The sequence below is a fragment of the Mesoplodon bidens genome, assembly GCF_964165515.1.
Source record: "Mesoplodon bidens genome assembly, chromosome: 17".
Classification (NCBI taxonomy): domain Eukaryota; kingdom Metazoa; phylum Chordata; class Mammalia; order Artiodactyla; family Ziphiidae; genus Mesoplodon; species Mesoplodon bidens.
In genome coordinates this window covers 23,495,525-23,515,525 of record NC_138174.1, presented here as the reverse complement: position 1 = coordinate 23,515,525, position 20,001 = coordinate 23,495,525, and the positions used below count along the sequence as shown (strand labels likewise).

Here is a 20,001-nt window from a genome sequence, read left to right as displayed (position 1 = left end):
TTCTCAAATTCTGATTTGCCAAGCAGTCTTTCTTGTTTCTTCCTTTTTTTCTCCTTTCCACTTGCTGTTTAAATTCAAAGAGCTTTCTTTGTAGAAATTGAACCAAATAATAAGGCAGCATAAAACACTGAGTTCAGCAGAAAGTGATTTGCTTGTGATTAACCCTTGAGAACTGAGCCACTGCAAGATAACAAAGAAAGGATGTATTTTGAGACAACCTGCTCATTCTTCTTTTCCATTAGTAGATGAGACCGTTTCTTCCCCAGGTGTTAGGAATTCCTGTACAGCTTTGCTTGAGTTTCACTTATCACACTGAGGGTGGCATGTTTTTAGAAAAGCAAGACCGAAGGAGCTTATGACAGCCCTTCCCTCTGCCCCACTCCCTCTCACAGACTTTCCTCCCAGCAAAAGGCAACTCCATTCTTCCAGTTGTGTAAGGCAGTAACCTTGACATTCTTTCCCCCCAGCTTTACTGAGGTATAATTGACAAATAAAGATTGTATATATGTAAGGTGGACAACACGATTTAATAGACATATACATTGTGAAATGATCACCATAATTCAAGCTAATTAACACATTGGTCACCTCACATTGTTACCTTCTGTGTGTATGTGTGTGTGTGCGTGCACACACATGTATGTACACATACGGTGAGAAAGCTTAGGTCTACTACTCTTAGCAAATTTCAAGTATAAAACTTACTCATCTTACAGGAACTTTGACCCACATCACCCCACTTCTCCCACCCCAGCCTCTGTTAACTGCTGTTCTACTCTCTGCTTCCATGAGTTTTTTGACTTTTTTAGATTCCACATGTATGTGAGATCAATCAATATTTGTCTTTCTGTGTCTGGTTTTATTTCACTTTGTGTAATGTCCTCCAGGTTCATCCATGTTGTCACAAATGCTAGACTTTCCTTTTTATGGGTGAATAATATTCCACTGTACATAGGCACCACATTTTCTTTATCCATTCATCATCTCTTTCTTTTATACCTCACATCTGGTCTCTCAACAAATGTTGTTGGCTTTTGAAAAATTAATTTATTTATTTGTTTTTATTTATTTATTTTTGGCTGCGTTGGGTCTTTGTTGCTGCACATGGGCTTTCTCTAGTTGCAGCGAGTGGGGGCTACTCTTCGTTGCAGCGTGCAGGCTTCTTACTGTGGTGGCTTCTCTTGTTGCAGAGCATGAGCTCTAGGCACGCGGTCTTCAGTAGTTGTGGCGCACGGGCTTAGTTGCTCCACAGCACGTGGGATCTTCCCCGACCAGGGCTCGAACCCGTGTCCCCTGCATTGGCAGGTGGATTCTTAACCACTGTGCCACCAGGGAAGTCCCCACACGTAATTCTTTGGCTGCTTAATTTTCTTCATAGCACATGTCACTTTCTGTTGTATATTTTTCTGATTTCTGTTGTTTATTGTCTATCTCTTTGAAATACTCAGAGATGGGAGAGTTTCCAAATGGCTGCTTGAAAAAATGCCTGACTTTTTTTATTTGGAGTTTTGTTATTTTTCTTTGTTTAACAATTCAGTTACTCCATCATGTTTTTCTACATGGATCTGTGAATTATATTCATTTCATTTTTGTAATGAAATTTACCTGGCACAGGCCCTTAACTTCATTTTCTTTTTCTTCTGTGAGACTTTTGGATATACATACCTGGTCCAGAATATTTTGAGACATGATTATGTGTTAATTTCTTGATTAAGTTTAACTATCATTTTCCATTATATTTTCCCATTTCAATCATAATTCCATCCACTAGCAGATACCAATACAGTACACAAATAATTCAAGTTCCAAAAGGCATCTGGATAGTGGGGATGCTTCTTAAGATCATTTTCATCCCATTATATTAACTTTTGAGAACCTACTATGTACTAGGTACTTTGTTAGATTTCAGAAATCCAAAGAGGTAAACAGTCCCTACCTCCAGAAGCTCACATTTTAGCAAGGGTTTGAAATAGGTAAGCCATTATTAAATAATGTGCTATGTACTATAATAGAACTGCTAAGTACCATGGGGTCACTAAAAAGTTTTACTTGAGTGAGGAGATGGGCGGTGTAAGTTTTACCTGGAGGTGACCTTAAAGCTATTTGAAATAAGCAGGGATTTTCCAGGAGGAATGAGCAGAGAACAGAAATGATTAAGAGTAAAATTGTGGGAGTGAAGAAAGAACTAACAGACATCTGCCATGTTTACACAGTGCGTTGGTCATTTTTCATAATCTTTTCTCATAAATCATTTTGAGCATGCTGTGATTAGGTTTTCACATTCCCACATTCCCATTTTATAGATGAGGAAATGGGCCTAGAGAGATCAGCTTAGGGTCGCAGATTTGGTAAATGTTGAGCTGGAATTGGAGCCCAGGCCTGATTAACTTTGAAGCACATGGATTATACATTCAGGGGTGAAAGGGTGGAAGATTGAGGAAGTTCATGCTTGCTTCATGGGTGAAAAACATGAAGGCTAATGAAAAAAGTAAAATTTAGAACAGTAAGGGCAAAAAGGAATGGGGAATGGTATGAATCAAGGATGAAGGAGATGATGATACTGAGTGGATTTGAAAGGCCAGCTGCCATCAGAAACCATAATTTTGTAATGGTGCTATGTAGTGTGTTCATAAGACTTTTCTCCAGTCAGCTTTAGCAGTCTAGGCAGAGGATTCTTTTTTTTTTTTAATAATTATTTATTTATTCTGTTTATTTATTTGGCTGTGCCGGGTCTTATTTGTGGCACGTGGCTACTTTGTTGCAGCTTGCAGGCAAGCTGTGGCATGCATGTGGGAGCTAGTTCCCTGACCAGGGATCGAACCCCGGCCCCCTGCATTGGGAGTGCAGAGTCTTAACCACTGTGCCGTCAGGGAAGTCCCTAGGCAGAGGATTCGTTATGGTAACTCTCCAACCATTTTAAATCAGTCAGTGATTTCACTGGGAATTTACTGTTCGTTAATTTCTGCAATGCTATTATACATATGCTTGGACATTTTAAAATCTAAAATATTCATGCATTGTGTATGGTCAAAGGGGATGCAGTGAAAACTATGCTTTTTGGCATTTTTGAGAAATATAATCTAAAGTTGTCATGAATTTTTTAAAACTTAATTAAATACCATTGGCCAATAACACATAAATTAGTTATATGTGTACATATCATCTTTGTTTTCTGTGGTGACTATGATGAGATTGTTAAAAACTGAATGTCCAAATTTGGTATGAATGGAATTTTTCTATTTTTCTTATATTGACCACTTTCCCCAAACACTGGTCTGGACCAGTTGTAAAAGAATTAGTTGGTAGAATTTTTAACTGATTTGTAACTGTATTAGTTTTTAGGTATATATGTGCACATATATACCTTTTTTATAGAAAGATCAACTTGTTATAAATACGTGCTCACATAATTTTATATAGAAAAAAATGTATCTAAGAATTTATTTAGATCTTCTGCAGGCCTAGAAAGTGTTAGCTACTTTTCTAACCATCTGAACCTTCAAAGAAAAAGTTTCAAAACTAAAACTTCCTGAAGGCAGCCTTGTGGATGTTTAAAACAACCACAACAACAACAAAAATACCTTGTATGGCATCCACATTTACCATCTACTGTCTCCTACATATGTTTGACACCTATGGCCGTTTTAGCTTAGGCCAGAGTACAGGTGTATACATATCTTTCTTTTTAAATCACACCGCCTGTCTTATTTTCAGCCCACATTCTAATTTCCCTAAGTCAAGGAAGTAGCAACATTTCCCTAGTTTCTGTAAAAACACAGATGTAACGTGATATCAGTCTAGTTGCATGAGCAATCATAGACATTTAACCTGGTTATTGCCTAGTTGGTAGACAATGACGGCACTTATGGTATTAACACTATGCCTCACTCTCCATTTTGCTTTTAAATTGTCTTTTCAATGTCGTTTTTGTTCTGTTACTGGCAATTTAGTTTTAAAGCATCATTGTTTAAAAAAACATTCAGAATAAAAATTGAAGCACATCATTGTGCTTGACATAGATCAAAGATGGTGTTACATATATAAAAGAAATAAAATAGATCCTGTTAGCCTGAAGGTACAACACTGAAGTTTAAGTAAATGTGAAATAGCATAGTGATAAAGCATATGTGAAATTTTTTTCAACAGTAGTCAAATAGAGAAGATGTTGATGGAATTCTCTGATATTTACACAGTTATGCCAAATGAACCATGAGCTTTTTTTTTTTTTAAGCCCCAGTATGCTTTAGATGTTATTTTACTTAAAAAAATTTAAGGTCGGGCTTCCCTGGTGGCGCGGTGGTTGAGAGTCCGCCTGCCGATGCAGGGGACACGGGTTCGTGCCCCGGTCCGGGAGGATCCCACATGCCGTGGAGCGGCTGGGCCCGTGAGCCATGGCCGCTGAGCCTGCGCGTCCGGAGCCTGTGCTCCGCAACGGGAGAGGCCACGGCAGTGAGAGGCCCGCGTACCGCAAGGAAAAAAAAAAAAAAAAAAAATTTAAGGTCAGATAAAGGTACGGCTGAGAATTCTGCGTGAACTACTTGCTCAGATTTCAGGTGGATTTTCCTGTGCTTCCTGTCTTCTGTATTTGCAACTAGATGATCTCTTTTTTCTGTTTGGGTCATTCACATATGGGGAGAGTTGGTGGGATTTGTTGTTTTAGAGCTCTCTAAATTTGTGTCTGAAAAAAAAATACAAATGACTTTCTAGTGACTGAAAAACAGGTAGTAGATAAATATTTTTCTCTAGGAAACAAATAATATTCTTATTCTGGACCGTTTGAGGTTAAAGTTTTAACTTATTTGCTTATCTCTCTGACAGTATTTCCATAGAAAACTTTATGCAGAGGACCTTTATTCTTATTACAGAGTACAGAAATCTGGTAGTGCAGGATGCATAATAGTTTTAAAATTTCCAGTTGAGTTCTACTTCCAAATAATAGATTTTTGTTATCAATTGTTTATGCTCAAAAAGTATAAACTATTTTAATATCAAATTAATTGAAAATACTCTTAAAGAGGTAAATCAGATACAGTCCCCTTCCAATAAGTAATTTAATTCCAATAAGAAATGAGTTGTTGATTAGCTATGCTAATACTTTGTCCATTTTCAGTGTGGATGAGTAAGACTTGATTGCACGGTTTGGGGTCATGTATTGAACATTCTTATTTGCTCCAATGATCTACCTAATTTGGGTTTGTTTTTGTTGTTTTTAAAGGTTGCAAGGCCTTTAGTGTTTATCTTTCTATAAAGTCAGTCTTCATAAATAGAGATTAATTCTGGCATTAGCATTATTTTTCTTATTGTACTATTGTTGAATGAATGAGAAATGATATGGGAACATATGTATATGTATAACTGATTCACCTTGTTATAAAGCAGAAACTAACACACCATTGTTAAGCAATTATACTCCAATAAAGATGTAAAAAAAAAAAAAAAAAAAAAAAAAAGAGGGCTTCCCTGGTGGCGCAGTGGTTGAGAGTCTGCCCGCCGATGCAGGGGACCCGGGTTCGTGCCCCGGTCCAGGAAGATCCCACATGCCGCGGAGCGGCTAGGCCCGTGAGCCATGGCTGCTGGGCCTGTGCGTCCAGAGCCTGTGCTCCGCAACGGGAGAGGCCACAGCAGTGAGAAGCCCACGTAATGCAAAAAAAAAAAAAAAAAAAAAAAGAGAGAGAAATGAAATATAAATGGCAGGTCTTCTGATATGCTCTAGGAGCTCAAAGTAAATGAAACACCCTTCTTATTTCAGTGGGCATTTGTTTATTTTTAATTTTTCTTTTTTTTCTTTTTTTTTTTTGGCTGCATTGGGACCTCATTGCTGCACGTGGGCTTCCTGTAGTTGTGGCGAGTGGGGGCCACTCTTCGTTGCAGTGCGTGGGCTTCTCATTGCGGTGGCTTTTCTTGTTGCGGAGCACGGGCCCTAGAGCGCGCGGGCTTCAGTAATTGCGGCGCATGGGTTTCAGTAGTTGCAGCGCACAGGCTCCAGAGTGCAGGCTCGGTAGTGTGGCGCACGGGTTTAGTTGCTCTGCGGCATATGGCATCTTCCTGGACCAGGGATCCAACTCGTGTCCCCTGCATTGGCAGGCAGATTCTTAACCACTGTGCCACCAGGGAAGTCCACATTTATTTAAAAAAAATTTTTTTAATTAATTAATTTATTTTTGGCTGTGTTGGGTCTTCGTTGCTGCACGTGGGCTTTCTCTAGTTGTGGTGAGCAGGGGCTACTCTTCGTTTCAGTGCACAGGCTTCTCATTGCGGTGGCTTGTCTTGTTGTGGAGCATGGGCTCTGGGCACGTGGGCTTCAGTAGTTGTGGCTCGTGGGCTCTAGAGTGCAGGCTTGGTAGTTGTGGCACTCAGGCTTAGCTGCTCCACGGCACGTGGGATCTTCCCAGACCAGGGATCCAACCGGTGTCCCCAGAATTGGCAGGTGGACTCTCAACCACTGCGCCATGAGGGAAGCCCCACATTTATTTTTTAGAGGTTCTCATGTTGGGGATTGTGAGCTGAAGGGCTTCAGGGAAACCCATGGATTCCCTCAAATTATATACAAAAATATTTGTGCTTTTCTAGTGTGTATATATATATTTGTGCTTTTCTAAGGTGTTGATCCATAGAGTTCATCACATTTTTTACAAGCTCTTGCTATCTAGAAAAGCTTAAGGAGACAGAACACATCTAAGCATATATTAGTGAAATAAATACGATAGGTTAAAAATAAAGATCTTTGGGAGATTAGCATAAACGTTGGAGGCTCACCATGTTTAGCATCCTATAGAGGACCCATTTGATATAGGCCTTTGCCTTGTTGTGTATAGTGACTGGTGTACAGTCATGCTTGTATCATTGAGGGTCCTGGTAGTAATGGATGGTTTTTTGGAACATAGTTTAACGAAGGGACTATTTGCAGAGTTGTGGGCATAGTTTAAAGTAACCAAAAAGGGATGATGAATCATGCAGGGACTAGCACCAGTTGGAAACAGTTATCCACTCAGGCAAAGAGGCAAGGAGTTGGGAACTATGCTCCAGAATCCAGTGAGAGTTACAGGTATGGAAGAGGAGCCACTCAACAAGAGCCATGGCCAAAGAGGAAATATAGCAGGAAATAAGTTGTACTATTGTTTCTACCTCCTTCCACTCTTTGCTTTTCTGCTGATGCTTCCTGTTGGGAAACAGTTTCCTGTGCATAGCCTTTCAACCCCTCTTGGCCTCGTAAGAATGGGGGTCTTAGACGTGGAACACTTCCTTACCAAGAGATGAGGAGCTCACACAACCTGTACTTTGTGGGATTATCGTCCCCTGTTTCAGGCTTGCCCCCAGCTTTCAGTATTTCACACTCTCGGGATAGTGTGAGATAAAGAGGGGGAGGGTGCTCGTGGGCCAATTTCCCTTTGTCCGCTGGCTGGCAGCCACTAGCCGTATGAGACCAGTGCACGTGACCGGAGCTGATCTTACTCTGTCTCTTCTCTATGTGAGTAAATCATCGTTCTACCTAGTGCTTGACTGTTGTGTTTTCCTTCACAACCTTGATACCAAGACATAATGGGCAGAAATGTATAGAGTCCTTTTCTGGGATTGGTAACCAGTGCATGGTGTTCTGTTCAACACTTCCTCTCATTGGCAAAACCCAACCAGAAGCGAGAGAGGTCAAGCGAGGACTGGATAATGTAGTCTTTTGAGATAAGGGAAGATGGAGGTAAAGAGCAAGGCAGAGAAGGGTGGAAAATGAATCTGGAGAGACAAATGGAGAATAATCATCAGAGTACTCAATACTTAATTTGTTAAATTAAATTGAATTTTTAATTATTAAACACAATTGAGCCTTACGTATTGTTAAAGTGAAAAATAATCAAATGTCTGATGATTTAATGTTTCTGATATAAATACCTTGACATAAAAATCTCTTTAGAATAATGAGGCAACTATTTGTCTCATATATATATATTTGAATAGTAGAAATAATAAAAATGATGCAGTAATCAGCCTATAAAATTGTGAAATTAAAATAACTCAACTTTTCAAGACTTTATGTTTTTCAAAGATGCATTTTCCAAATGTGAAAATTTGGAGTATCTAACCTAGAGAAGACCAATTCATTTTACACAGCCTACTTCAAAAACCACTTCTGTCAATCTTCTTTTACTTGGACAAATTTAAGAGTTTGTGAAACATTGTTCGTATTTCTGTTAACACCACTTACATTCCTAATAGCTAGTTATTCTTATTGATAACATTAAAGTGGTTCACGTTTACTGCCTGTTTACTATGTGCCAAGCCACTGTGCTAAGTCCTTTACATACATTATTAATATTATCCTCAGAATAACCCTAGAAGTGGAGATATTATTGCTTGGTGCTTGATGCATCAGTGGATAGAACAAATTCCACAAAGGCCAGAGATCTTTATATTCTTGTATTAATATTTCTACAACATTTTGGTTTTGTGGTTATTGTTAGTATTCATATGTTTATTAGCCATTTAGATTTTTTTCTATGAAGTCCCTGACCTACTCTTTTTTTTAAAATATTTTATTTATTTATTTTTGGCTGTGTTGGGTCTTAGTTGTGACACATGGGATCTTGGATGCGGCATGTGGGATCTTTCTTTTTTTTTTTTTTTTACATCTTTATTGGAGTATAATTGCTTAATAATGGTGTGTTAGTTTCTGCTTTATAACAAAGTGAATCAGTTATACATATACATATGTTCCCATATCTCTTCCCTCTTGCGTCTCCCTCCCTCCCACCCTCCCTATCCCACCCCTCTAGGTGGTCACAAAGCAATGAGCTGATCTCCCTGTGCTGTGTGGCTGCTTCCCACTAACTATCTATTTTACGTTTGGTAGTGTATATATGTCCATGCCACTCTCTTGCTTTGTCACAGCTTACCCTTCCCCCTCCCTATATCCTCTTAGTTGTGACACATGGGATCTTCGATGCAGCATGTGGGATCTTTCGTTGCAGCACGTGGGCTCTTTGTTGTGGCACGTGGGCTTAGTTGCCCCGCGGCATGTGGGATCTTAGTTCCCCTACCAGGGATCAAACCCGTGTCTCCTGTATTAGAAAGCAGATTCTTTACCACTGGACCCACTAGGGAAGTCCCCCTGGACTCTTTTGTTCATTTTCTACTGGATCATCTGTCTTTTTAATGTGGAAGAATTCTTTGTATTTTTGGGTATGTGCTTATCGTTATGTGTTGCAAATGACTTCTCCCATTCTGTGGCTGGTTCAAGCTGAAATATTAAGAATACGTCAGATCTTGATAGGCAAAGATAAATATTTCTAGTCAGATGAAAGAATAAACAAGTTTTATGAGGAAGGAAAATAAATTCACACATGAAAACAGTTGAGTACATTTAAAAAATAAATTTATGTATTTATTTATTTATTTATGGCTGAGTTGGGTCTTCGTTGCTGCGTGTAGGCTTTCTCTAGTTGCGGTGAGCGGGGGCTACTCTTCGTTGCGGTGCGCAGGCTTCTCACTGCGGTGGCTTCTCTTGATGCAGAGCACTGGCTCTAGTCGCGTGGGCTTCAGTAGTTATGGTGCCCTGGCTCAGTAGTTGTGGTTCGCAGGCTCAGTAGTTGTGGCGCACAGGCTTTGTTGCTCCGTGGCATGTGGGATCTTCCCAGACCAGGGCTCGAACCCATGTCCTCTGCATTGGCAGGTGGATTCTTAACCACTGAGCCACCAAGGAAGCCCCAGTTGAGTACTTTGGTTGGACTGAGGATCCTTAAAGTGAACCAATGGAAAATAAAACTGGAAAACTCAAAATATGTAGCCCCTGGGAAAATCTAGAAAATGGCAAAAATATACCTCAACAGAACATCTTCTTGAAATCAACACTCGTTTCCCTTCAGTTCAGGAGTAATTACGTCTAGACCACCTGAAGGGAACCTCAAAGACTGTTTGGCCTCTTGCTAGCTAGCTCTAGGCTTGTCCTTCTCTGCCAGGGAAAGAATCTTCCTTCACTGAGATTGCCCTAGTGCTCTGCCTGGGGAAAAGGTGAATCTTAGAACTGGAGCCGAGGACTTCCCTGGTGGCGCAGTGGTTAAGAATCCACCTGCCAACGCAGGAGACGGGTTCCAGCCCTGGTCCAGGAAGATCCCACCTGCCGCAGAGTAACTAAGCCCGTGCGCCACAACTACTGAGCGTGCAGTCTAGAACCTGCGAGCCACAACTACTGAGCCTACGTGCCACAACTACTGAAGCCCGTGCGCCTAGAGCCTGTGCTCCGCAACAAGAGAAGCCACCGCAATGAGAAGCCCGCACGCTGCAGCGAAGAGTAGATCCCGCTCACCGCAACTAGAGAAAGCCCGCGTGCAGCAACGAAGACTCAGTGAAGCAAAATAAATAAATAAATTGATTTTTTTTAAAAAAGTCTAACTCTTTTTTAAAAAAAGAACTGGAACTGAGGAGGGGAAACCTAGATGAACTTTCCTCATCTCGTCTATGAAGAGCTCTAGACTTCTAAGAGAGAGTTACTGGGTGTTAAAGTTAGAGCACCTTCATACAGTTGGCCTTTGTGTCTTGATGTTTATCCTTATGGAGTCTCCTATTGACGACTTGGGGCTTTGATTTCCTAAGATTTGCATTCCCTTACAGAACTTGGAAACTGATGGCTATAGGGCTTTCCGGTTTTACTATGCATCTAGTCTCAGCCTCCATCTTATGATTTCCACTGTACTGTTGTGAAATGACTCCATTCTATTCCCTAGTGAGATTATTGTAGCTTTTTTTTTAGTTTTTGGATCTTATGGGTTTGCCTCTTTCACCACTAACCAGACAAAACCCGTTTCTATAGTGTCTCTCCTTAATTCTGATCCCATCAAAATTTGATTTGGCTGAAAGTACCTGAAAACTGAAAATAGTAGTATCATCTTAGGAAGACAATTTTATTTATTTATTAAAAATTTTTTTTTTTTTGCGGTACGCGGGCCTCTCACTGTTGTGGCCTCTCCCGTTGCGGAGCACAGGCTCCGGATGCACAGGCTCAGCAGCCATGGCTCATGGGCCCAGCCACTCCGTGGCATGTGGGATCTTCCTGGACCCGGGCACGTACCCATGTCCCCTGCATCGGCAGGCGGACTCTCAACCACTGCGCCACCAGGGAAGCCCAATTTTTATCTCATGTAAATAGAAGCAGTCCAGGGGTGCTGTGGCAGCTACATGATCATCCAGGATGCGGTCTCCTTTCATCTCATTGTTCTTCCTTCCTTATCCGACATGGCAGCTCCTGGTATAATGTCTACATTGCAGCCAGCAGGAAGGAGGAATGGAAAGGGAGAAGGACAGTCCACCGTCCCATGAAGGACTTCTCTGAGGCTGCACACACCACTCTGCTTATATCCTATAAGCCAACACTTAGTAAACATAGCTGTACCTAAGTCTAAGCGGGGGCTTGGAAATATGTGTCTGGCTAAAAATAGGAATTTTGATCCTGTAGAAGAAGGGGAAAATGGATCTTGGGGGGCAACCATTGATCTTTGCTACATAAAACCTTTTTCTGTTGTGACACATATTTTCCCAAGGTGGTTAAGGAGAAAAGCATAGACTGATATGGAGTATATAACTAATTTAAAATTTATCAAGATGAGCTCATAACTTTAAATTCTGAATTCTTGGCTCTTACTGTAAAATTTTTACATTGGTCTAGAAAGGTAGAAATAAGCTAGCTCTTAAGTTATTCATCACTTTTACTAATTTTTCGCAGTTTGACTTCTTTTCTAAACATGGATACATTTTATCAAGTTTTTTAAGTATAGCAGAGTCCATTGAGCATTGCATATGTAAATGAGGAGGAAATATTTACTTTTTAGCTTTATAGAAGATAGATACATTAAACCCACTATTAAGAATAGTCCATAGGGGCTTCCCTGGTGGCGCAGTGGTTGAGAGTCCACCTGCCGATGCAGGGGACACGGGTTCGTGCCCCGGTCCGGGAAGATCCCACATGCCGCGGAGCGGCTGGGCCCGTGAGCCATGGCCGCTGAGCCTACGCGTTCGGAGCCTGTGCTCCACAGCGCGAGAGGCCACAACAGTGGGAGGCCCGCATACCGAAAAAAAAAAAAAAAAAAAAAAAGAATGGTCTATAGAAAACATTTTAGCAATAGGTAACATAAAAGCTCTTCATTAGAACAAAGTCAAATATATGGAAATTAAATGAAATCTAGAATTATTTTAATTCACTGAAAATTAGCTGTAATCCTGAAGATTTTTTAAAATTCTACACCACAGAACTTGAGGAAAATGTGTTATTAATCATAATTATTCTCATTATTTAAAATGATTTACTTTAAAAACCCAGTATGTAACAGTATAAGTGATAATCATTTTTTCCTCCATAGGCAAGAGGTTTGATAGCTGTGGGACTGGGTATTGCAGCTCTTGGATTTGCAGGTAAGACAAATAAAGGATATATATCAATAAATGTTGCAGGGGAGATATTTCCAAGTAGCTTCTATAGTGATTCATGAGAAGACTCTTAGCATTTTGAGGTTTTTTGATTTTAAGACATACGTTCCCATTCTTTGCAACATTTATAGTCACTGAAGATTGGTCAGCGCAGCCAAATCTAGATAAACTTTGTAGTGAAGGAAGTTAACGATACAAAAGCTAGGAAAGCTAGCCCCGATAATAATTGATCTTCCTGACATTTTTTTAGTTTGAGCTATAGTGCACTATTAAAAAATGAAATCTCTTTAATATGAAGCAGCGTACGTGATATTGGGGCTCTTTTATTGTCCCATATTTTTTCTTGCTGATAAGAAGACACATTTTCTGAGCTGTCAGTTCCTTCTGCTGAGCGTAGCCATTCTTTATAGTCTATTTATCACTCATTTTAACATGTTGGTGTAAGTTCTTTGACAAACCCAGGAGAATTTCTTTTACTGCCAAAATCTTTTCAGAAGGAATAGTTATAAAGATTTAAAGTAAAGTTGCTGTCTCTTCTAACCATTAATTTATAGTTTTAAATTGCATAGCTATTCTCTAATTAAATGTTAATCTGAGAGCATTTCCTTGTTGATAAAGATTTACATTTTTCATTTAGCATTTGTGTCTCAAGTTCCATGGATTTGATCTTGTTAATTGGATCTTCTTTTTAGGTGGAGCTACATTCCACTGTGGTTATATGCAGTGAGATCCAATAGAAAAAGACATAAAAGATTTTGTTTTGTTTTGTATAATATTTAATTCCGGGCTTCCCTGGTGGCGCAGTGGTTGAGAGCCTGCCTGCCGATGCAGGGGGCGCGGGTTCGTGCCCCGGTCCGGGAAGATCCCACATGCCGCGGAGCGGCTGGGCCCGTGAGCCGTGGCCGCTGAGCCTGCGCGTCCGGAGCCTGTGCTCCGCAGCGGGAGAGGCCACAACAGTGAGAGGCCCGCGTACCGCAAAAAAAAAAAAAAAATTTAATTCCACACAACTCTGTTTAAAGCACCTTACCAGTAAGAACTTTAAAATCAGGAAGATCAGTGGTTCAGATTCTCTTGGTTCTTGTACTGTCAAAGTCTTGTGTCTCATATCACTATAGTTAACTACTTACTGAGGTTTCATGAGAAGAGTATCATGTCTGAAAAGGAATTCAGACAAACTTGCCCATAAACATAAAACAATTTTTGTATTAATTACTGTAGCAGAATAGGCATAGTTATTTCAAATTCAAATGTAAGATTTTTATTTGAAATTAGAGAAAGATATACTTTTGCCAACGTCTTGTTTCTACAATGAGAAGAATTGGTGTATGTATTCTATACATACTACTCTGTTGCCAAATTCAGTTTACTAACGAGAATATTAATAGCAGGCAATTCTCTTTCAGGGTCAAATACGACTGAAGAGTTTCGTACCCCTAGACTATTGGACTAGATTTTCTCCTTTATGGTTAAAGTAAATGTCCAGATGTCACTTCTTTTTTTTTTTTTTTTTTTTTTTTTGCGGTACACGGGCCTCTCACTGTTGTGGCCTCTCCTGCTGCGGAGCACAGGCTCCGGACGCTCAGGCTCAGCGGCCATGGCTCACGGGCCCAGCCGCTCCACGGCATGTGGGATCTTCCCGGACCGGGGCACGAACCCACATCCCCTGCATCGGCAGGCGGACTCTCAACCACTGCGCCACCAGGGAATCCCCAGATGTCACTCCTTGAAGCCATTAATTGCTTTTTTACATTGAGATTGCATGATTGTGGTTTTGAAGGAATTTTGAGGCACTTTAAAAGCCATATTTTATACTGTTGTAGAATCAAATGGAAGTTGATATTTATATAAGAGATTTAGATGAGTTAGGGTTTCAGCTTCATTTAATTTTACTTTATTTAATGTTCTACTTGATCTCAAGAGCTTTTTATCTCCCACTTAGATTGGCTACTTCACATCTTCCTGTGTCTAGCATCGTTTGTTTTTCCCTGTAACATGTTGTTTGCACAGGAATGACAGTATATTTAGACAGGTTACTTCTTATAAAACATCTTTGTAGTTGTAGTTGAACTTTCCCGGTAGAAATCTTGATTTGCAAATAATGTTATGGTTAGAAATTGAATTTAAGTTCAGAGGGTCATAACTGGTTTTCTAGCAGAGCTTTGGGAAAAGAGACCCTAGTATTAGTAGACACACATTCTGATTAGGGTACAAAAGGTAAATTAGTCAGATAATATTTTATTCTTGTTCTATGCCTTCAAAACAATTTAGGACCTGTTTTGCTATTGATACTTAGTTGTCCAGACTCAAAGGAGTTTTGATTATTAGGATGCCTAAGAAAGGAAAGAACTAAAATAAAAGAAGCTTTTAGGAGAGTAGTCATCCTCAGTGAGAAATTGAGTACTAGGATGTTATGTTTTTATGACCTGTAACATTGTATAAAAGTAGGATTTTATACATAACCATTGAAATTTTCTAATTTTATAATTATGAACTAAAGCTTAATTTAATAGCTATGAAAATTATATTAAAATGAAATCTATCCTCCATTTAATAAATTAGAAATTTGAAAAAATGTGACTGTCTTTCTGGTAGATTTTGAGATAGTTATTAAAATAACATATATAAAGTAAACTATTAATAAATACTATGGTGAGCACTTTGTGGGTGTTGGCTTTCATTATAGAAAATATATTTGCTTTTATTCCTGTTACTATTTAGGTTGCTACACATTTCAAATCTGGAAATCTCTAGGACAAGTAATCACAGAAACTGCAAAGAAGATTTCCACTGCTGTAAGTTAAAAATGGCTTTAGTTAGAAATCTAACCTTGCTTTGATTTTTGTTTATATGCCATTATTGATAGTAATTCAGAAAAATGTTTTGGATTTTCATACAAATGTTTGTATCATTGGCAACTTTATTGATTTAGTTTCTTTTAAGTTTCTTGGTCATGTTATTTTATATCTAAGCTTATTCCTGACTTTGACTTTTAATTATCGTATTCCTTTTAGTAGTATTATGTCAACTTTGAGGTAATTTATTTTCCTTGTTTAATTAGTATTCATTTAGTGATTGTCCTGTGCCAGGGGCTAGGCATAGCTGGTGAACAAAACAGACATGGTGCCTGTCCTGATGGAGCTTACCCAAAAGTTTATTTCATCTTCAAATTTGAAACTAGTTCCCTCGTACCACCACACCTGGCTATCTCAAACATAAAATTATATGATTCCAACCTTGAAACCTATAGGGCTTATACATTCATCTACCAGCATTACAGCTACTCTGCTGAGCTGAATATAAGTAAAAAATGAATGATAGTAGGTATCTAAAAAGCTATAGTGTGGTGAACTGTGGTTTGTGACCACTGGAGACCATGCAAAGAAAACTCACTGAAGCAATACAACATAAACATTGATTTCTGGGAAACAGAAGATCTGGGATAGATCAGCTTGGCTTACAGCAATTTGAGAATGAATGGCTTGTTTTAGCAAAGGCATTATAGGCTTGTGAGGCTTAGTTAGTCATGAACAATAACCACACTTTCAAAGGCTGACATACTATATTATGACAGATAATTAAACTCAGGGTCAAAAGAACTGCAAGTGATTTTGCAGACTTATAGATGCATGTCTGTGATTAGAGGGAGCATGTGTTTATTTTCTGTTTTCTTGTTTATATTTTATTTGGCTAAAGTATTAATAGGTATTTAGCATGCATTCAATAAATGTTCATTAAGCACCTACTACATACTGGACATTATTGTGGGGAGTGGGAGGTAGTCATGAACCAGACAAAGACACTGCCCTCTAGGAGTTTACTTTTTAGTAGAAACAATTAACAAATAAATAAGATATATAATATGTAGAGGTGTTGAAGGTAGAAGTTTAGTTTTCTTTAGAGAACTAAATCAGCGTAAGAGATTGATTCTTTAACAGCAGAGAGGAATCTATATTAGATAGGTCCGGGAAGCCCTCTCTGAGAAGATGAGGGAGCAGGCCATGTGAACATCTGAAGAAAGAGCTTTCTAGTGGGAACACTGCAGAGGTCCTGAGGTGGAAATGAGTTTAGCAGCAAGAGTAACTCCAGTGGAGTATGTGGAAGGAATAGTGGTAGTTCGGGCCCAGACCACTTAGGGCCAAATAGACTGTGACAAAGACAGCAGATTTTGGTTTAAGTGTGATGGAAAGCCTTTGGTAGGTTTTGAGCATGTGGGCAACATGATTACCAATTTAGGTGATCACTCTGCCTGCTGCAAAGAGTATAGACTAGAATGAGTCAGAGGAGAAGCTGTGAAACCTGTTAAGAGGGTACTGAGATAGTCCAGGGACTTAGGTGATGGTGGCTTGACATAGTTATTTAAATCTCTCCATATGTTTATGTATAGCAAATTGAGAGACTTTCAGAAATCATTTCTCTCCTGTTATGCTGATCTTCAGTAGGTATATTTATACCATAAATAGACTTGTGTTTTGTAGAACTACATTATTTAACACTGAAAGGAAAAGAGAGAAAGAAAATGAGAAACATTTCACTGCTCTGTGCAGGCTCACAGGTAAGGTAGAATAGTTTAAGAGATTATTACGGGTATCCTGAATGCAGCCCCTGCATTTCTTTTTTCTTTTCAAAGGCGTCTCTATTTATTTATTTATTTATTTATTTATTTATGGGCTGTGTTGGGTCTTCGTTGCTGTGCGACGGCTTTCTCTAGTTGTGGCGAGCGGGGGCTACTCTTCCTTGCAGTGTATGGACTTCTCATTGCGGTGGCTTCTCTTGTTGTGGAGCATGGGCTCTAGGCACGTGGGCTTCAGTTGTTGTGGCATGCAGGCTCAGTAGTTGTGGCTCGCGGGCTCTAGAGTGCAGGCTCAGTAGTTGTGGCTCACGGGCTTAGTTGCTCTGTGGCATGTGGGATCTTCCTGGACCAGGGCTCGAACCTGTGTCCCCTGCATTGGCAGGCAGATTCTTAACCACTGCGCTACCAGGGAAGTCCCAGCCCCTGCATTTCTTAAGGAGAGAAAAGTGATACGTGCTCCCTTTCCCTCCCTTTTGTGGGCTTCAAGTTGAGACAAGTGCCTTTTGATAAATCTGGCCCCTTTTCCACAAAGTACTACTCTTGCAGTTTGCAGTGAAACATCTTGGAATATCTTTATCATCATCATAATTATACCTCAGTGAAGATAGGAGTTTTTAAAATACTTCTTTCAATATTAATTGTTCCAGGGAAATTGAGGAATGAAATATATACATACTTTCTCTTGGCACTGATTCCAAAAAGCCAAATTCATAAGCACAACATTTACAGTGTTTTGATTTTGTAACTGTGTTCATTACTGAATCAAATAGAGTTACTAATAAATAGGGACTGTAGTCGTGTGCCAATAAATCCCTGTCACTCAAAGGAGAATGTTCAAGGCTCAAGTTCCTACGGGTTCTCTTTTCATTTTTTCTTAAACTTTATTCGCTTCTTTGATGCTTTAACACCATCTTTTTCTTAAATCTCATCTTTCTTTTTCTCATACTTTTTTCCCCATTCTTCTGGAATACTGCCTAGAATAATTTTGTTCACATAGAATGCATGGAGAGTTTGTTTCTTTCCCTCTCACTGTTGTCACGTAGCTGCTGGCTCCTTGGAATCTGGTGGAGCCAGTATTAGAGGGATACTACAGAAGTCTCTGCTCAGACGGAATCTCCATGCCCACCTTTATACTTTCCTGCATACTCTCAGCCACATTTTTTGATACTCTCAGACTTAGCCAGATTTTCTGGTGTTCTTTTTCCTTTGTACACTGCTTGTTTTGATTTTGATTTTCTTTTGTTTGTGCTTTTGGTTTTTACGTTGGGGTGATTTTTGTTTGTGTGTTTGTTGTTTAGTGCTGGAAATTTGGGGGATTTTCTCTTTATTATTGATGTTCTGAAATTTCACAGGAATTTTTAGCCTTGGCTTATGTGAAAATTGTCTATTTTTTGTTCTGTAAGATCCTCATATATTTTTTCTTTAGTTTTTCCTTCCAATGTGTCTCTGCTCCTGGAACTCATATAAGTGGCCTTTTTTAACAGTTTGGTAGATTTACTTCAACAATTTAATTGAATGAGAAGATTGGCAGTGTGCTGTGAGCACGTAGGTGGCTTATATCAACAGTCATGTCTCTTCCAAATCAAGGAGCCCAGAGGCAGTCTTGGAACCTCCAGAACGCAGGAGTGGTTGAGTACTATGTGTATTTTACTGCTTGACATAACTGTCCCCCTCTTCAGCCCTCTGGGTTCAGTGTGATCTGTTGGTACTCACCTTTGCTTCTCTTGGGACCTACCACCCACAGTTGGGTGCATCCCAGGCATATGATTCTCTTTCTTGGCCTGAGGGCTGAAGTGGTAGGTGGCAGGCCCTTATGCCCTATGCTAATGGAGTTAGGAGTCATCTCTCTCTGCTGTTCTGGTTTAATTAATTACCCTGATGTTATTTTTTGTATTTGTTGACTCTGAATTTAGTCAGAGGGGCTGCTAGATTGAGGCTGCTGTGATTTTTTCTATATGTGCAGTCTTACCTGTTTTCAATCTTCCAGGATTTCTTTAAACTTTCTGGTTTGCTACTTAATCCATTTCTTGTTTTCTAGGCCTCTTATGGATTTTTCTTGTTTAAAATATCTCTTTTCTCATTTCAGAGGCACTTTGGAAAGCAAAAGACTTTTATTATTCAGTCTGCTGTTTTGAATCAGTACCTTTTACTTGATTTTTTTAAAGTATTAATGTATATTATTGACCCAGGTATTGTCTAATTACTCCTAATTTTTTTCTTGGGGAAAAAACCCAAGTCATTTATCTTCTTTTGAGGTTTTTATTTTTCTATTTGTTAATTTTTCTTTTTACTTGAATACAAGTTTTTAAAATTGAACTTACATTGTTTTATGGTTAAGTGAAATTCATGGAAATAACACTAATTAAAATCATCCTGTGGCTCTATAAATCAAATAGATTATTATACATAATTAAAGTTTATAGTTTATGGTAAATGTGTTTCTTCTCTTAAGACTATGGAATGATATATTTTCCTGGTTGTTTGGAGGGCTTTCATGTTTCAAGTGATTGAGTAAATTAGCTAATGAAGACTTTAGCTTGGTTCGTTTCACATCTTCTTTAATAATATATAGCACTAGAGCATTCAGTGTTAATTTTAGAAGGAAAATTGTTTTGATTTTTGTTTATATATATACTTTATAAATAAAATAATACAAAATAATAATTTGTAAGGTTCAGGGTGTGTTTCCAATAGACAGCAGAATAAATCCCACAATTTCTGTTCTTGGAAATTCTATTAGAAAAATATAACCATCTACTCCATCTGTTTGGTGATATACTTGTTCCTTATTGTAATCACATTTTTTTGAATTTAAACATTTCCTTGACCCACCAGTGTTGTCAGAAAATAGTTCTGCATTGCCTATGTCTGTATATCCTAATATAATGCCGTATTGGTGTATTACTTGTAAGCTTCAAAGGGCTTACAATTTCTTTTTAAAATTATGTAATGTAAAACCTAAATTTCATATGAGTTTAGAAGGCATGATTTTCTGAAGTAGCATGAGCAGTTTTTTTTCGTTG

At 39.0% G+C, this 20,001-nt stretch overlaps 1 protein-coding gene across 1 annotated transcript in view; it reads left to right on the top strand.

Annotated features, from left to right (window-relative positions):
* The window catches only part of DNAJC15 (DnaJ heat shock protein family (Hsp40) member C15), a 67,460-nt gene that overhangs the window by 15,929 nt on the left and 31,530 nt on the right, over positions 1 to 20,001 (top strand). Inside the window, exons 2-3 of the mRNA XM_081214799.1 lie at positions 12,342 to 12,393; positions 15,127 to 15,200. Coding sequence (XP_081070925.1) covers positions 12,342 to 12,393; positions 15,127 to 15,200 — 126 coding nt within the window. The remainder of the gene's footprint in view (positions 1 to 12,341; positions 12,394 to 15,126; positions 15,201 to 20,001) is intronic.